Source organism: Acinonyx jubatus, chromosome D4, assembly GCF_027475565.1.
Source record: "Acinonyx jubatus isolate Ajub_Pintada_27869175 chromosome D4, VMU_Ajub_asm_v1.0, whole genome shotgun sequence".
Lineage (NCBI taxonomy): Eukaryota > Metazoa > Chordata > Mammalia > Carnivora > Felidae > Acinonyx > Acinonyx jubatus.
The window spans coordinates 28573401-28590272 of NC_069391.1; the positions used below are offsets into that span (position 1 = coordinate 28573401).

The 16872-nt window shown below is 37.4% G+C and overlaps 1 protein-coding gene across 2 annotated transcripts in view; it reads right to left on the reverse strand.

Annotated features, from left to right (window-relative positions):
• The window catches only part of SMC2 (structural maintenance of chromosomes 2), a 67567-nt gene that overhangs the window by 7919 nt on the left and 42776 nt on the right, over nt 1-16872 (reverse strand). For both annotated transcript variants that reach the window (XM_027039588.2, XM_015077215.3), the window contains exons 18-23: nt 16573-16766; nt 15463-15606; nt 11801-11995; nt 9134-9334; nt 6849-6965; nt 662-822 (exon numbers count right to left, since the gene is read on the reverse strand). In XM_027039588.2, coding sequence (XP_026895389.1) covers nt 662-822; nt 6849-6965; nt 9134-9334; nt 11801-11995; nt 15463-15606; nt 16573-16766 — 1012 coding nt within the window. The remainder of the gene's footprint in view (nt 1-661; nt 823-6848; nt 6966-9133; nt 9335-11800; nt 11996-15462; nt 15607-16572; nt 16767-16872) is intronic.

Consider the following 16872-nt stretch of genomic DNA (forward strand, 5'->3'; position numbering starts at 1 on the left):
ACACATCATTTTCTTGATTTCTGTCCAGTACTTTTTATCAGATACCAGACACTGTGTTCCATTACAGTCTCAAATTTTGTTGTCTTTCTTTAAAAGCATTAGGCTTTGTTCTGAGAAACACTTTAGTTACATGAGGATCAGCTTGATTTCTTCAAGGCTTACAATGAACTTTGCTGTGTGTAAAGACTAGCCTTCACTTCAGGGACACTACAGACTGAATGCTAGGGTGCAGCCTACTGGGGCCTCCCAAAATTCTAACCTGTTTCTTTAATTCAGTGAAACTACTATGATTCTTGTTGATTCCCCCTCCCTGCATCTGCAATCCAGAAATTCTATGGAGAAAGCAGACATGAACCCCGAGCTTAGCACTTTTGTTTTATTGCTCACAGTTTCAGACTCTTGGGCTACTAATTTCCCAATGTCTGAAATCAATTGTTTTTCATAATTTCATCTCATTTTCTAGCTGCTTACCCTTATTTCCTTTGTTGCCTACTATTTTAATCACAAGTTCTAACCACAATCTGCAGTCTTACATATTAACCTCCTTAAATTGTACACTTAAGACAGCTAAGCAAAACAAAACAGCCAATAGGTCGGCAATGAGATGATGGATTGTAATAAGAGGATTGAGGAATTCTAAATCTGTAAAGGGATTACTCACCTCTGACCACCACTAAGTTCAGTTAGGTTTTCTTTCCAAGTATTTCCTAAAGCAACCTTGAACTCCAGACCATCCAATACAGTTTGCCCCTCTGGTGGTGCAAGCATAGCATTAGCACCAGGCAAAAGAGTAGAAAAAATAGACCCAAAGTCCTTGTTAACCTGGATTAAATAAATAAATAAAATATTATAGAAGGCTTTCAAAGAATCAAATTTTGATATGTGTATATTCAATCCAGCAGATGCATTTTGTTGTCTGTTACTAACTCAGGTGTTGGCAAATTATGGCCTATGTGACAAATCTGGCCATGCCCATTCTTTTATGTTTTGTCTATGGCTGCTAGCACTAAAACAACAATCTAGTAATTGCAGCAGAGACTATATGGCTCACAAGGCCAGAAATGTTTATTACCTGTTCCTTTGCAGAAATAATTTACTGAGCTCTGCTCTAACTTTTGATAACTTTGTAGGCCATACTGTAGGAATCTTGAGAGACCTACAACTGTATAAGACACTGAGCGTGGAGTTGGAGAAGCAGAAACAAACTTTTTGGCATAACATATTCTCTTCTAAATCTTGTTCTCGTTTGACAGCTTTGATAGGCCAGTGGTTATCAGCTAACCTTAAAAAGTCTAAGATGAGGGTAAAGTCTAGGAAAAAAAGAGTCATGAAATCAAACAACCAGATCTGTTCAAGGTGTTGACTGGTACTTTTCTATAGGCTTTGTCTCAGCCAAAGAAGTTGTCAAAAGACAGGAAAAGGATTGGACCCCAACAGAAAAAGACTAAAGAAGCTGTTTGGCTTATCCCATCAAGCCCCAGTAGATTACTGAGAGACTTAGGGTCAATATTTTAGTTTGAAACTGGGTAATTTTTGTGCATACACACTTGATTTGAGAATTTGGCCACCTGTCTTCAAATATGTGACTAATAACCTTAGTTCAGGAAATCTGAGAGTGTATACATACACATGCACAACCATGAGGATCTGACAGTCATGTTCTCTAGAGAAATCTCTAAATTCAAGTGCAAATAAACAGTTCATGAATATTTGTAGTAATAAGGATCTCTACATACCAAAAATCAGTGCCACTGAATACAGATTTATCAAGGAATAGTTTTAAGAGCAACTGAGTACATGCTGGACAGTACCCTACACAGAGGAAACAGGTTTAGTTTTATCTGGGATACATTTCTACAGCTAAGTGAGGTTCACCACAATGGGAGAGGACCGCGGTCTTTTTTTGAGAATGATGAAGATAGCAGAGTATTCATAAACAGTTTTGGTTCTTTTGCTTTTCTTTAATTTTTTGGGCAGGCAGGAGAAAGACACTAAAGAGAGGATTAAAATAGTGGAATGCTACTCAACCCTGAACCCAAGTGAAAACTCCTCCAAAGAAGAAAAGAGAAACTTATTTATAGGCAAAATATAGCCCTATTCAAGATAGAAAATGCATTATATTCATGGATAGATAAAAGATGAAATGCAATCAAATTCTGGAAAGCTAATATGGTTAAGAAGGAAATAGAAAAATAAAAGACACAGCCAGTGCTGAAAATACTCTGGCTTTGTGAATTGAGTATGCTAGAAGCCAGAAGGAAGTATATAATACTGATAACACTATTACCTCAATAGGTTATTATGAGGATTAAGTGAGAAAATTACTATGAGAATAGTCCCTGACATATAATAAGTACTCAATAAATTTACCTGCTTTGAGACAACTCTGGAAATTGGGGGAACATCAATTTAAAGGATAAATTTGTACTTGCATTAATCCAGGAATCACGTGGAAAACAAGAGACAAAACCTCAGACCTAGTGTTATATCCACACTTATACAAGAGTAATGGGGCCAACTTTATGCATCCATTTAAAAAGACACAAACACCACAGGGAGATGGAACACTGAAAATAAGTCCTAGGGTACTAAAAACCAGGTGACTGAAAGGGATAATTGTACTACCATTACTAAAAATGAAGTTTTCAGAATCCTGAATAATTACAGAATTAAAAAGCAAAAAAGAGGCAAGGTGCCCAATTAAATCCCAGAGGCATGGGACTGTTAAAGTACCAAACAGCAGAGTAACTATGTTTGGAATCTTCTGAATGAGAGTCTTTTGCCAGGATGGATACAGGAAAACTTCCACATAAGTGGATAGGGAATTATCCTAAAGGAGACAAACATATGCAACTAGGGAAGCAGAAATAAAAGTAAAGAACTGTGAAATCTGCCAAAGTTGTCTTAAAACAAAACAAAACAAACGTACTTGGGATTTTGTTGAATGAGAATCCAGTGAAAAACAATTCTAAACCTCTTTGCTTACTGCCCCAAATTTAGAGCAACAAGGGTGACAGGAGTTAGCAACTAAAGGCAATTTTAACTGGTCTTAATTTAGGAAAAAAGAATCCCAGTTTTTCCACCTCTGGCTATCTGATCTTAGGCTAGATCATCTATGTATGTATGCATTTATCTATCCATTCATCCATCTGCCTTCCTACCTATTCATTTTTAAATTTACATCCAAATTAGAATATAGTACAATGATATCAGGAGTAGATTCCAGTGATTCACCCCCTATGTATAACACCCAGTGCTCATCCCAACAAGTGTCTTCCTTAATGCCCCTTACCCATTTAGCCCATTCCCCCACCCCCAACTCCTCCAGCAACCCTGTTTGTTCTCTATATTTAAGAGTTTCTTATGGTTTGTCTCCCTCCCTGTTTTTATATCATTTTTGCTTCCCTTATGTTAATCTGTTTTGTATCTTAAATTCCTCACAAGTCATATATTTGTCTTTCTCTAATTTCACTTAGCATAATACCCTCCAGTTCTATCCACGTAGTCACAAATGGCAAGATTTCATTCTTTTTGAGTGTCAAGTAATACTCCAGTGTGTGTGTGTGTGTGTGTGTGTGTATACCAAATCTTCTTTATCCATTCATGGACACTGGGGCTCTTTCCATACTTGGGCTATTGTTGATAGTACTGCTATAAACATGGGGTGCAGGTGTCCCTTTGAAACAGCACACCTGTATCCCCTGGATAAATGCCTAGTAGTGCAATTGCTGGGTTGTAGGGTAGTTCTATTTTTAATTTGCTGAGGAAACTCCATACTGTTTTCCGGAGTGGCTGTACCAGTTTGCATTCCCGCCAGCAGTGCAAGAGATCCTCTTTCTCTGCATCTTCTCCAACATCTGTTGTTGTGTGAGTTGCTAATTTTAGCCATTCTGACAGGTGTGAGGTGGTATCTCATTGTGGTTTTAATTTGTATTTCCCTGATGATGAGTGATATTAAGCATTTTTTCATGTGTCAGTTGGCCATCTGGATGTCTTCTGTGGAGAAGTGTCTATTCATGCGTTTTGCCCATTTCTTCACTGGATTATTTTTCAGGTGTGGAGTTTGATAAATTCCTTGTAGATTTTGGATACTAACCCTTTATCTGATATGTCATTTGCAAGTATCTTCTCCCATTATGCTGGTGCCTTTTTTGGAAAAAAAAAATTGTTTTTTTACATTTATTTATTTTTGAGAGAGCACAAGTGGGGGAGAGGCAGAGAAAGAAGGAGACACAGAATCCGAAGCAGCCTCTAGGCTCTGAGAGGTCAGCACAGAGCCCAATGCGGGGCTCTAACTCACAAACTGTGAAATCATGACCTGAGCTGAAGTTGGACGCTTGACCGACTGAGCCCCCCAGGCGCCCCAGTGTTGGTTGCCTTTTATCTTATTTTTTACTGTTTACTCACCTTACAGAGAGAGAGAGAGAGAGAGAGAGAAAGAGAGAGGGCAAGCTGGGGAGGGGCAGAGAGAGAGAGAGGGAGACACAGAATCCAAAGCAGGCTCCAGGCTCTGAGCTGTTAGCACAGAGCCCGACACAGAGTTGGAACTCACAAACTGTGAGATCATGACTTGAGTCAAAGTCTGAAGCTTAACCGACTGAGCTGCCCAGGAGCACCCCCACTGTTGGCTGCCCTTTAGTTTTACTGTTTCCTTTGCTGTGCAGAAGCTTTTTAATTTTGATGAGGTCTCAGTTTTCTTTTTGTTTCCCTTATCTCCGGAGATGTGTTGACTAAGCAGTTGCTGCGGCTGAGGTCAAATAGGTTTTTGCCTGCTTTCTCCCCTAGGGCTTTGATGGTTTCCTGTTTTACATTTAGGTCTTTCATCCATTTTGAGTTTAGTTGTGTGTATGCTATAATAAAGTGGTCCAGGTTCATTCTTCTGCATGTCGCTGTCCAATTTTCCCACCACCACTTGCTGAAGAGACTGTCTTTATTCCATTGGACATTCTCTCCTGCTTGGTCAAAGATTAGTTGGCCATACATTTGAGGGTCCATTTCTGGATTATCTATTATGTTCTATTAATCTGAGTGTCTGTTTTTGTGCCAGTACTATACCATCTTGATGATTACAGCTTTGTAATACAGCTTGAAGTCCCGGATTGTGATGCCTCCTGCTCTGGTTTTCTTTTTCAAGATTGCTTTGGCTATTCAGGCTCTTTTCTGGTTCCATACAAATTTTAGGATTGTTTGTCCTAGCTCTGTGAAGAATGTTGGTGCTGTTTAATAGGGATTGTATTGAATATGTACTGATTTGGGTAATACCAACATTTTAACAGTATTTGTTCTTCCAATCCATGGGCATGGAATCTTTTTCCATTTTTTTGTATCTTCTTCAATTTCTTTCATAGGCTTTCTATAGTTTCCAGTGCACAGATTTTTCACCTCTTTGGTTACGTTTTTTTCCTCAGTAGTTTATGGTTTTTTGTGCAACTGTAAATGAGATCGATTCCTTGACTTCTCTTTCTGTTGCTTCATTTCTGGTGTACAGGAATGCAACCTATACTGATTTCTTTGCACTGATTTTATATCGTGTGACTTTGCTGAACTCATGGATCAGTTATAGCAGTTTTTTGTGGAATCTTTTGGGTTTTCCATATAGAGTATCATGTTTCATATAGAGTATCAAAGAGTGAAAGCTAGACTTCCTCCTTACCGATATGGATGCCTTTTATTTCTTTGTTATCTGATTGTTGAGGCAAGGACTTCCAATACTAGGTTGGATAACAGTGGCGAGAGTGGACATCCCTGTCATGTGCCTGACCTTAGGGGTAAAGCTCTCAGTTTTTCCCCATTGAGGATGGGGTGGGATGGGTCTTTCATATATGACTTTCATGATCTTGAGATATGATCCTTCTATCCCTACTTTCTTGAGGGTTTTTATCAAGAAAGGATGCTGTGTTTTGACAAATGTTTTTTCTGCATCTATTGAGAGGATCATGTGGTTCTTGTCCTTTCTTTAATTGATGTGATGTATCATTCTGATTGTTTTGTGGATATTGAACCAGTCCTGCATCCCAGGTATAAATCCCACTTGGTCGTGGTGGATAATTCTTTTAATGTATTGTTGGATCTGGTTGGCTAGTATCTTGTTAAGGATCGATTTAACCTTTCTAAGCTTTGATTTCTTCATCTATAAAATATGGATGGTTAACTATCAGTTATGGAATTGTTTTAAGAGAAAACAGAGTATCTGCTTCATATGTGTTAACTAGTAACATGTACAAAATGCTCTGCCAGAAATCTACACAATTCTTAATGATGAATTCTGAAATGCCATGAATAACTTGTAAGTGGTAAGGAATATGCCAATCTTGTTAGAAAAATGTCCTGATAACAAATATTTGAACTCTGTTGAGTCTGGGTAAGAAAAACCAAGGAAGTTAGAACAAAACAGATCATTGGGAAGTTTCCAACAATCAGAGCTTTCCCAGTGCAAAACCGAGCTTGCTTCCAGCTTCAAGCAGAGGGAGTGGAGTATGGCACATATTGGACAGACTCCAAGGTTTCAGACAAATAGCATCTCCCTTAAAGGTAACACAGACCTGGAAACAAGGTAAGAATGACAAATAAAGAAATCTAGAAAGTCAGAAATTTAATATAACTTAAGGACCAGAGAAGTAGACTGTGAGACTATGATGTAGCGACACAAACTTAGCTTTGCATTATCAGTAGTACTCAAGTCCAAAAGTACAAAATACATTTAAAAGTCAGGAGGTTTTAATTAAGGCGTGTGCCTCATTCAAACACAAATCAGCCATTTCAAATTCATCTTAGAGTATAAATCTATTGACAGTATTCTTCATCTTTGCCTCACAAAGAATAAATGATAATATTTTGGGTTCAAATACCTTTTGCCACGCAATATTTAGGGCTTGGTTTTTCTTCTGGTCAAGGTCTTCTATAGTTGCAAGGATTTTGGATTTATCATTTTCTACAATTCTCTTCTTCTTCATCAAGTCATTATACTGGTAAGATAAAAAGCATGCTTAATTGAAAAAATGTAAAATTTTCTATTCTAGAATTCAGTCAGGAATAGAGGTTTAGTTTGTATGTAGAATATATACACTTCTGTTTACCAGAAAGATACACTGCATTAAGAGTCATAACGTGTACCAAATTATGAGAAAGGTAAATATATCGCCTATATGTAAAATTTAGCTGCCATAATTAAGAATTTATAGGACAAGCTCCTGGGGTACTTTGATACTGATATTCTCATATCCTTCTAGTAGCCAAGGCAAAAAGGAAAATGTATGTAAACTCAAAAGTAGCCCTGCATGCTTTCTTCTTGAGGTCAGTCTTAGTAACACAACGTTTCATTTCTTCACCATGATGTCCAAGTCCTACATAATTGGGCCCTTATTTATCTCCGACTTTTTGACATCCCAATCCTCCCCAGGGGCCAGCCATGTGGTCTTTTTTCAGTTCCTTGAACATAAGAAGCTCATTATATAGCCTTATAGCCCTTGCATTGTTCTCTCTTCCCTGAATGCTCTTTTTCTGTATACGACATAATTGGTGCTTCAAGTTTCAGCTCAAACATCACATCTTCAGAATGGGCTTTCCCTGGTTAATGTAGAAACTCACTGAAAAAAATTTAAAGGAGGCTGCAAAGGGAGAATTACACCATAAGTAGCAACAGAACTTTATGAAAATCTTAACTCATTTCTCCTCAAAGCCTCACATTTCAAGGAGTCTTCAAATTCTCCCTTAAATTGTAACCAGTCCTGTTAGCTTCCTTGCTGTCTCTCTCCTTTATAGCAAAGCTCCTAAAACCTCCTCTACATTTTTCTCTTATTCCTTGCATAATTCAATTTCTTATGTGTACAGACACAAAATACAACAAAACAAAACAAGGTCACCTGGGTGGCTCAGACGATTAAGCGTCGAACTCTTGATTTCAGCTCAGGTCATGATCTCACAGTTTTTGAGTTCGAGCCCCATATCAGGCTCTGCGCTGACAGTGAGGAGCCTGCTTACAATTCTGTCTCCGGCTCTCTGCCCCTTCCCCATGCTCTCTCACTCTCTCAAATACATAAACATTAAAAAAAAAAAAAAAAAAAGGCCATCTTGCTTATCAACAATAGATCCTTCCCTTTGGGTAAGAAAGCGAGTTGGTGAATTTTTTTTAAAAAAAAGACCCAATTATTATTATCTAATAAAAGCAAACAAGTGAACAAGTTTCATGATACACAGTTCAAATTCAGACCAAAGATTTTCTTCCACAAAACATATATTGCAAAGCTTTAATGGAGAAATAAAAACCAGCGGGAACATTTATAGAGAGATCACAACACGGGCATTATTAGCCTGTTTGGTATCTAACATAACACAGGTTCTTTGTAGATAGTAATGTCAATAACAATTTAAAAAAACCCAGTACAGCAAAACTTTTTAGAAGTAATGGAGCTCATAAGTATTGCCACTTTTAGAGAGTTCTCATAACTCTCTGATACAAATTCAAACAGAATCTTAGAAAAAATAAAGTATAGGGCATTATATAAAATTAGACTGCTATCTCCTACGGAGCTGTTGAGAATATGAATTACTTTTCCCTGTGGATTTTTCTAGTGACACAGCGGATTCAAAGTTCTGTCAGGGTTGGGGAGATGATAACATTATTGCGTAAGTGAACATTAAAACAGAAGATGATGCTGGATTTACAGATTAGGAAAGGAGTGGTTATGCATATAACAATTTTAGTCATTACTTATGTAATGGTTCTAGTATACCCTAGAGTCAAAAGGAACACCGTATTTATGGAATGACTGGTAAGGAGGCACACAGCAGAGTAGCCTTATTTTTCAAGGCCTTTTCAAGGCAACTGAAAGAAATTATAGAAATGGGAGGAGTAATCATGTAAAAATGTTCTTATTTATACCAAGAATAAGAAAAGGATAGATGGTATTCTGGGCAAAGCCAGTAGAAAAGCTTTTCAAGGGACAATAGACTATATAAATAATTGATGCAAAAACAAGTAAGAGAGAACTGAAAAGGGAGAACAAGAAAACAAATCCAGTATCAAGAGTATCAAGCCAAAGATTGACTCTAGTAATTGCCACAGGGGTCACAGAGAGCTATTAGTGCTACTCATCCCCTAAGGAGGCCAGAGAGTCCAAGGAAAAGGACTTACCCGCTCTTCAGCTTCTGTCAGTACATTCATAGCTCTCATGTTGACATTTCTTCCTAGTTTCTCCTTCATTTCTTGCAACTTCTGAAGTCTCTGACCAGCTTCTTTTGGGTTGTTGGTTTTGAAATCATAGGCACTATTAGGTTGCCCAAAGAGGTGTTTCTCTGCATTAATCCAGTCATAGTCCTTCAACATTTTGGAGACCTAGCCACGGAGGATAATGGAGGAATCTATCATTGTTTACAAACCGACATTTAAAAACTAGTTTCTGGGGCACCTGGGTGGCTCGGTCAGTTAAGCGTCCGACTTCGGCTCAGGTCATGATCTCACGGTCCGTGAGTTTGAGCCCCACGTCGGGCTCTGTGCTGACCGCTCGGAGCCGGTTTCAGATTCTGTGTCTCCCTCTCTCTCTGCCCCTCCCCTGTTCATGCTCTGTCTCTCTCTGTCTCAAAAATAAATAAACATTAAAAAAAAAAAAATTAAAAAACAAAAACTAGTTTCTTAAATGTTTACTAATTTTAAGTATTTAGGAGAAAACCCCACAATGACTCATCTGCAAAAATGAGGTTCACTGTTAGTATAGGTTTACTATTAAGTATGAATATTTTTACCTAGAGAATAGGTTAAAAAAAAATTGTATAGGAAAAAGATTACCTAAGCATTAAAAGAAAAGCTAGCTCAGAGAAATTTATACATGTAAATCATTTCCATTAGAATATAAGATAAGCCTCCTTCAGATTTTACCAAACTCAATCTATTGCTTCAAAAATAATTTGTGAAAATTAAAATTCTCATAAGAATACTTAAGTCATAGATTTGGTAAATTTGTGGAAGCCTAATTCTGATTATAATTCTCTCTTTTTTTAAATTTTTAATGTTTTATTTTATTTTTGAGACAGAGACAGAGCATGAACGGGGGAGGGAGAGAGAGAGAGGGAGACACAGAATCTGAAGCAGGCTCCAGGATCTGAGCTGTCAGCACAGAGCCTGACGCGGGGCTCGAACTCACCGACTGTGAGATCATGACCTGAGCCGAAGTCGGAAGCTCAACCGACTGAGCCACCCAGGCGCCCCTGACTGATTATAATTCTAAAATATACTAGGTAAATAAAAAGCCGCTCTAAACTTTGACTCCATTGCCTAGTCACCCTCTTTGGACAAGGCACAGTAATGTATTTCTTTATATGGTAAAAAGAGTTAAAAAAAAATTTTAGATTATAGTGCTTAAAGAAGACTTTCTTCTACTAAAATTGTTCAAGGTTGGTTCTGACTGATAGAGTCTAATCCTTGTCAGTCTGTTTATCCTCATTAATTCCAGGGGAACGGTCTCACCTCCAGGCTCCAAAGATGATCATTTCCAATCTACCTTCCCTGCTGATCCATAGGGTCAATGAAAGCATTCTGGGTACATGTTGCTCATCCTTATCATTAGTGCCTGGCCTACTACTATCTGATACTAGTTGGTATGTAATTAATATTTGACAAACTATAGACTTCAAAGAATCCTGGACTTTTTAGCAGTTCCACTTTTAACTCTCCTTTTCACCTTAACCGTAAATAAAATCCCATAGCAATCACCACTACTAGCACTTTCAATTACCAAAAACCTATTAACAGTAATATTAACATTGGTAACATTTCAGTGAATCCACTAATACTAGGCTACCAGGCTAATGGAAAATCAATACAAAAAAATATTAGGAAATTAGTGATGTGGCTATGAAAAAATATTTTCTTTAAGTGTGAGCCTGAACAGTCACACAGGGCTCTTTCAGAGGGTTGGGGTGACTATTTTGTATGTTCTGACTTTTTTGAAGTTAAATCTCTTATACTTTTAAGATGCTAAACAAGATTTAAAAGGCATCAAACGGTTACACACTCGTAAGAAAACATGATGGGCAAATTACTAAGATTTCATGAGTGCAGCCTCTTAACCAAGCAGCGAATTTCTGCAAAAGCATGTATTCTCTTTAATGTTTACTTTTGAGGGGGATGGGAGGGATAGAGAGAGGTGGTGAAAGAGAATCGTAAGCAGACTCCCCATTGTCAGCAGAGAGCCCGATGTGGGGCTCGAACTCATGAACTGTGAGATCATGACCTGAGAGGAAACCAAGAGTCAGACGCTTAACCAACTGAGTCACCCAGGTGCCCCAGAAAGAAACTTTCGGGAGTGAACAAAAAACTGAGATAACTTCAAAAAAGACAGCTGCTAGCAAAACATCAGATTTCAGATGAGGCTGCAAAATTGACTATACTGATCCTCTTAAGGACATCTGGAAGCCAATTAAGTCCTGGTTTTGGAAGTTGCCTGTAAATATATATCGTTTACCTTATTTCAAAATAAATTGAAAACTCACAGGCAACAAAATATATAATCACAACTAATATATTAATCTGAATATCTAGGGATTAAAAAATGGTTAGTTCTATGGGAGACCACTGAAACATCTTATACATAGGAATAAATACCTGAAATTTAGAAAGATTTATGCCAGGTGGTAAAAATAAGCATTGCTGAGAAGCCATTAAAATAGCAGTAAGCCTCAAAATTCTGTTATACCGTATTTCTGCCATTTATACTGAATTCTCCATTGAGCAGTTTACCAGAATATCTCAACAACTCAGAAGCAAAAATCTGATTACGGGTAGAAATAAACAACACAAACGTGCCTTTGCAGCAGCATCTTCAGCTTCCCGTTTATGTTTGCTGATGTTGTGGTCCAGTTCCTTAATTTTAAGCTGAGAATCATTGTTTTGTTCCTTGTGTGTTGCAACTTCAGCATATTTAGCTTTAATTACATTGTCTTGGGCTGTTATCACTTCTTTTTGCTTGGTCACCTCTTCTTGAGCTTTATTTACGGACTCCTGGAACAAACAGAAGATGATATATAGCAAAGTAATGTGGGCATAAAAAGATCATCTAAAGAGCGTCTGGGCAAGATGGCAATGTGATTACAGGCAGATGGTCACCTAACCCTCTACATTGTATATCCCCATTAAAATGACTAATTAATTTGCATACAGGAGAAAACTTGTTCTATCCCTAGAAAAAAGATGGGATACAGTGTTCGTGCTGGAAGCAACAAAGTTTCTGGGGATACAGTGAACTACAGGAAACTGACTTGTGAGGTCTCAGTAAAGTGGCATTTCTGGGTAGTTAACAAGAAGATACTATGCCAGATCCCCACATGTCATTTATCAGGAAGGGAAGGATGTAGGCCGGGTTTTCTGCTCTTCCCTTTGTAGATATAAGCCATATTTATCGGTGCAACAGAAGGTCATAATGTTTGGTTCTAGCACAAGGGTCAAAACAGAAAAATACAAGAAACTTTTTTCAATAAATAGATTTGTGGCACAAAGAAAAACTTTCTTGCTTTGACTTTGAATATCTCCCTACCTCCCAAGGTTGGAGCTGCTCAATGTCAGAAGTGGTAATTGTAACTGCAATTCAGTCTATCACCAACCTGCCCTGCAAATCCCATTGCTTCACCCAAATCTTGAAAGAACTCACACAAATATCTAAACCAAAAAAACCTAGTTCAACCCATATTTAGGTAGGGGGAAAACCAAAGTAGGACAACCTGCTTTAAGTTTCTGAGGAAGAATGGATCTTCATGATGCAAACCACAAGGAAAAATTTAGGAATGTTTTTAGCATGCTCATTAGGAAACAAGATGAGCAACAAAGAATACCTGATGTTATGGTTAGGGTACTCAAAGTGCCTTAATTTCCCTATAATGTTTAATCTGTGTCATCAGAGGTCTTTTGAGGAAAGAAAATAAAACATGACATTCATATAAAAACCTGAAGATATTTTAGCTTTTTGAAACCTGTGAAGAGAAACTGAAAAATACTCTGCTTAAGATATTAACCAAAGGGAAATATAAGTTTATTAACTAACACTGTATCTTTAAAAAAAAAAAAGTGTTTATGAAGAAGATTCTCTCATGCCTACAGGTTAAAAACTGCAATGCAATTTTCACTGTTTTAACCTTTTTTTACAATGATAGGAAATCTGTTACTTAAGATTGAACAGAAATGAAATTTTAGTTTTGTTTGTCTAATTAGTAGGTAGTTTCTTTTCTTAGTTCCCTGGGAGTTTCCTTTGATATTCTTATCTGCAAAGGAAACAATTTAGAATGCAGAGCCCAAAAAAACAACCTTTAACAACCAAGTGATCTATTTTATACTTCTCCATAAAGAGAAATGGAAGTATGTACATGTTCGGACTTTATTTAGATCAGGAAAGGAGTAGCTTATTTATTTTCAAAATTATCTTTAAAAACATATCTAACTTTTAAAATTCTACAACATGATGTCCATGAAAGACAGCAAAAATATGCACGGGAAAAATGAGATTAAGACAACAAATCAGAAGGGAACTAAAAATATTTTTAAAAACTAAAATTTACTTTGGAGGCAAAATAAAAACTGAACAGAAACTAAAAAATTTAATCAGTAACACAGACCACAAAGCTGAAAAGCATTTTGATTTTAACTTCAAAAAAAGTAGTTAAAAACTGTTCTATTGATTTGATAAATAATGGGTTAAAAACAAAAAACTTTAATGTATCCATGAAGAGAATCAAGAGGAAAGACCTACTTTCCAAAAACACTATAGGCTACAACAGTTACAACAATCATATCAAAGGAAAACATAAAAGCATGTAGAGGACACAAACAAGACAAAAATACCACACTGAAAACTGAATGGAACTACCCTGTTGAAAGCTATTACATTCAGTTAACATAAAAATCAATGTTAGTTACAAACGGTATCAATTAGCAACACGAAACAAAACTTAAAAAACATGATGAGTGTAGTCAGTGGTACTGTATATTTAAAAGTTGCTGAGACAGTAGATCTTAAAAGTTCACATCACAAAAAATATTTGTAACTGTGTGGTGAGGGATTAACTAGATTTATGGGTTGGTCTTTTTGCAACATATACAAACAAATCATTATGTTGTATATGTGAAATTAATATAGATCAATTATACCTCAATATGAAACAAAGCAATTCAAAGACAAAATCAAAGAAAGGGGCAAGAGAATTTCCAATATTCATTAGGGACAATCTCTAATAAAGATATACCACAGTATGAATTTGCAGGTGACAGAATGTCTTCATAACATTTGAAATACCCTCAGTCCTAAATCCATCCTTCACTTCCCTGCTTCTGATAGAACATTTCTCCCCAACCAGCTGCAACTATAGTCAGCCTCAATAGTAAAGGATGCTGTAAGGAAACTGTAGAAAGAAGAGGCTTTACTTCCCAGTTCTGGTGTGCTTTTCTCAAAGGCAAGTTTGTCATGTGCAAGGGCCTGCAACCTACATGGCTTCCCTGGCATCCAGCAGATGGGGAGAGGGGAACAGGGCTTTGCAACATGTTCACATGGGCTAATTTCCCCTACATCCCACGTGGCACTTCCCTATGGATGACTACCCATGGCACTCCAGCAAACTTCACAACCAGGGGGCCACAGTTACATCTTCAACTAGATCTGGTTTTCAGCCTATAGTTGCTATGGCTCTTTTCCAATTTGTTCCTTCCATGGGTGCACTCCCTCAGCCCTAAGGGTGGTAGTGGCTATTCCCTTTAAGGGCTGTTCCTATATAATTTAGAATTCTCTTTATTCTTTAGGGATCATCCCTTATCATTCCAAACTCCTACTGTAGTTAAATTTTTTATTTAAACTCTGCCTGTTCAAATTACTGTGTAGTTTTTGGGGCGCCTGGGTGGCGCAGTCGGTTAAGCGTCCGACTTCAGCCAGGTCACGATCTCGCGGTCCGTGAGTTCGAGCCCCGCGTCAGGTTCTGGGCTGATGGCTCAGAGCCTGGAGCCTGTTTCCGATTCTGTGTCTCCCTCTCTCTCTGCCCCTCCCCCGTTCATGCTCTGTCTCTCTCTGTCCCAAAAATAAATAAACGTTGAAAAAACAAAAACAAAAAACAAATTACTGTGTAGTTTTCGTCTTCTGAGTAGACCCAGATTAAAACAATTAGTAATATTATTTCAGGACTCTTTCTGGATCAGGAATCATCATTTTTGCCTCTCATCAAGACAAGAATGAAGAGGGGCACCTGGGTGGTTCAGTCGGTTAAGCGTCCGACTCTTCATTTCGGCTCAGGTCATGATCTCAGGGTTTGTGAGTTTGAGCCCCACATCGCACTCTGCTTGAGAGTCTCACTCTCTGCCCCTCCCCCACTCATGCTCTTTCTCTGTCTCAATAAGTAAAGAATGAAGAGATCAAGACTTCTAAAGTCAAACATCTTCAAGCCAACATTTCATAAGTGGATTAACATTTGTAATTTCTCCAGCACGGTAAGTACCTTATTTTTAGCCACCTCAGCTGCCATTACTTCAATCTGACCTTCATAGGATTTGATAGCTTCATTTACAGCTTCAAGCTGTTGTTTATAGGATGCATGCTCTCTCTTGAGCTCTTCCAGCTCCAGAGTGATAGCTTCAACTTCCTAAAAGAATGTTATTCAGACATTCAACAGACTATTAACTACTGAAAAATAGATACATGTCAACAAAATTATTAAGATTCCCATGCAAGTAAAACCCACAGCTTATTCAACTACCAAAACACATATAAGCTGCTTCTCCAGAAAAAGGGAGGAGAAAGAAAATTTATTTTCCTTTAGTTAAACATTACAAATGTATGTACAGTTTTTACAGGTTCAAAGAACTGGGCATAAACTGTTTATTTTGTTATTCCTACAGGGAAAAACAATCTAGAATTCTACGTTAACAGATAAATTAGCAAAGGAAAAGCCTTTTTTAAATGTCAAAAAAACCCAGCTGCTCAATTTTCTTCTTTCCCTCTATAGCCTTTAGTTTGTTAGAAAATACTTTGTGCAGCTATTTAGTGACAGAATATGAAGAAAAGCAGATTTAAATAGAATCATATAGAAAAGTGATGTAGAACAAAGCCTTTGGAGGCAGAAAAGGCTAGGTTCAAATTCCATCTGTGGCACTATCAAAAGATAAAATCAGGTATCACCAGTCTACAACTGAATGGTACTTTGTAAATATAACATGCTTTGTCATATATCAATCTTTCACAGGATCCATTCATAGATGATCACCAAATAAAAATGTCAACACTTGGAGCTGATAGGACATACCTCTATCGCATGACATAAGCTTTGGTCTACTCTTAAGTGCAGCATTTACCAAAAGGCAATTTTGCTCTTTCTCTAAATTAGAAAGACAATGCAACCTATCCTTACCATTATGACACTCCATTACAGGGTTTTCAGAAAGGAATGTTTTAATTTGACTCATACGACGCATAATTATTTCCTAAAGAAGCATACTGTGCTTTTAGATTTTGTGATGAACACTGATGAGTGAGGCTAACCCAAGATGCTCTACCACCTTCAGCTCTATACTGATGTTAAAGATTGGTTCCATTTCAAGAAAGGTATTACCTGTTGTTTTTCTTTCATTTTCTTGCTAGAAGCATCTGCTTTTGTTTTGGCAAAATCCAGTTTTTTCTGAGCATCCTTCAGTTCTCTCTCTCTTTCAGCTTCTGCATTTTTCATTTTATTCTCCAATACTTCATATTTTTCTTCTGCTTTTTTCTGAATTTCTTTGGTGTTTTTTAAAGTCTCCTCACTTTCCTCTGCATCATAAAGCAGGCAAATGTAGCTAAATGAGGTCCTTGAACTATTAGCAGTTATAGGCAATGGTTTATGAGTGCCTTATGAATTCACCTTTTAACAGAAGAT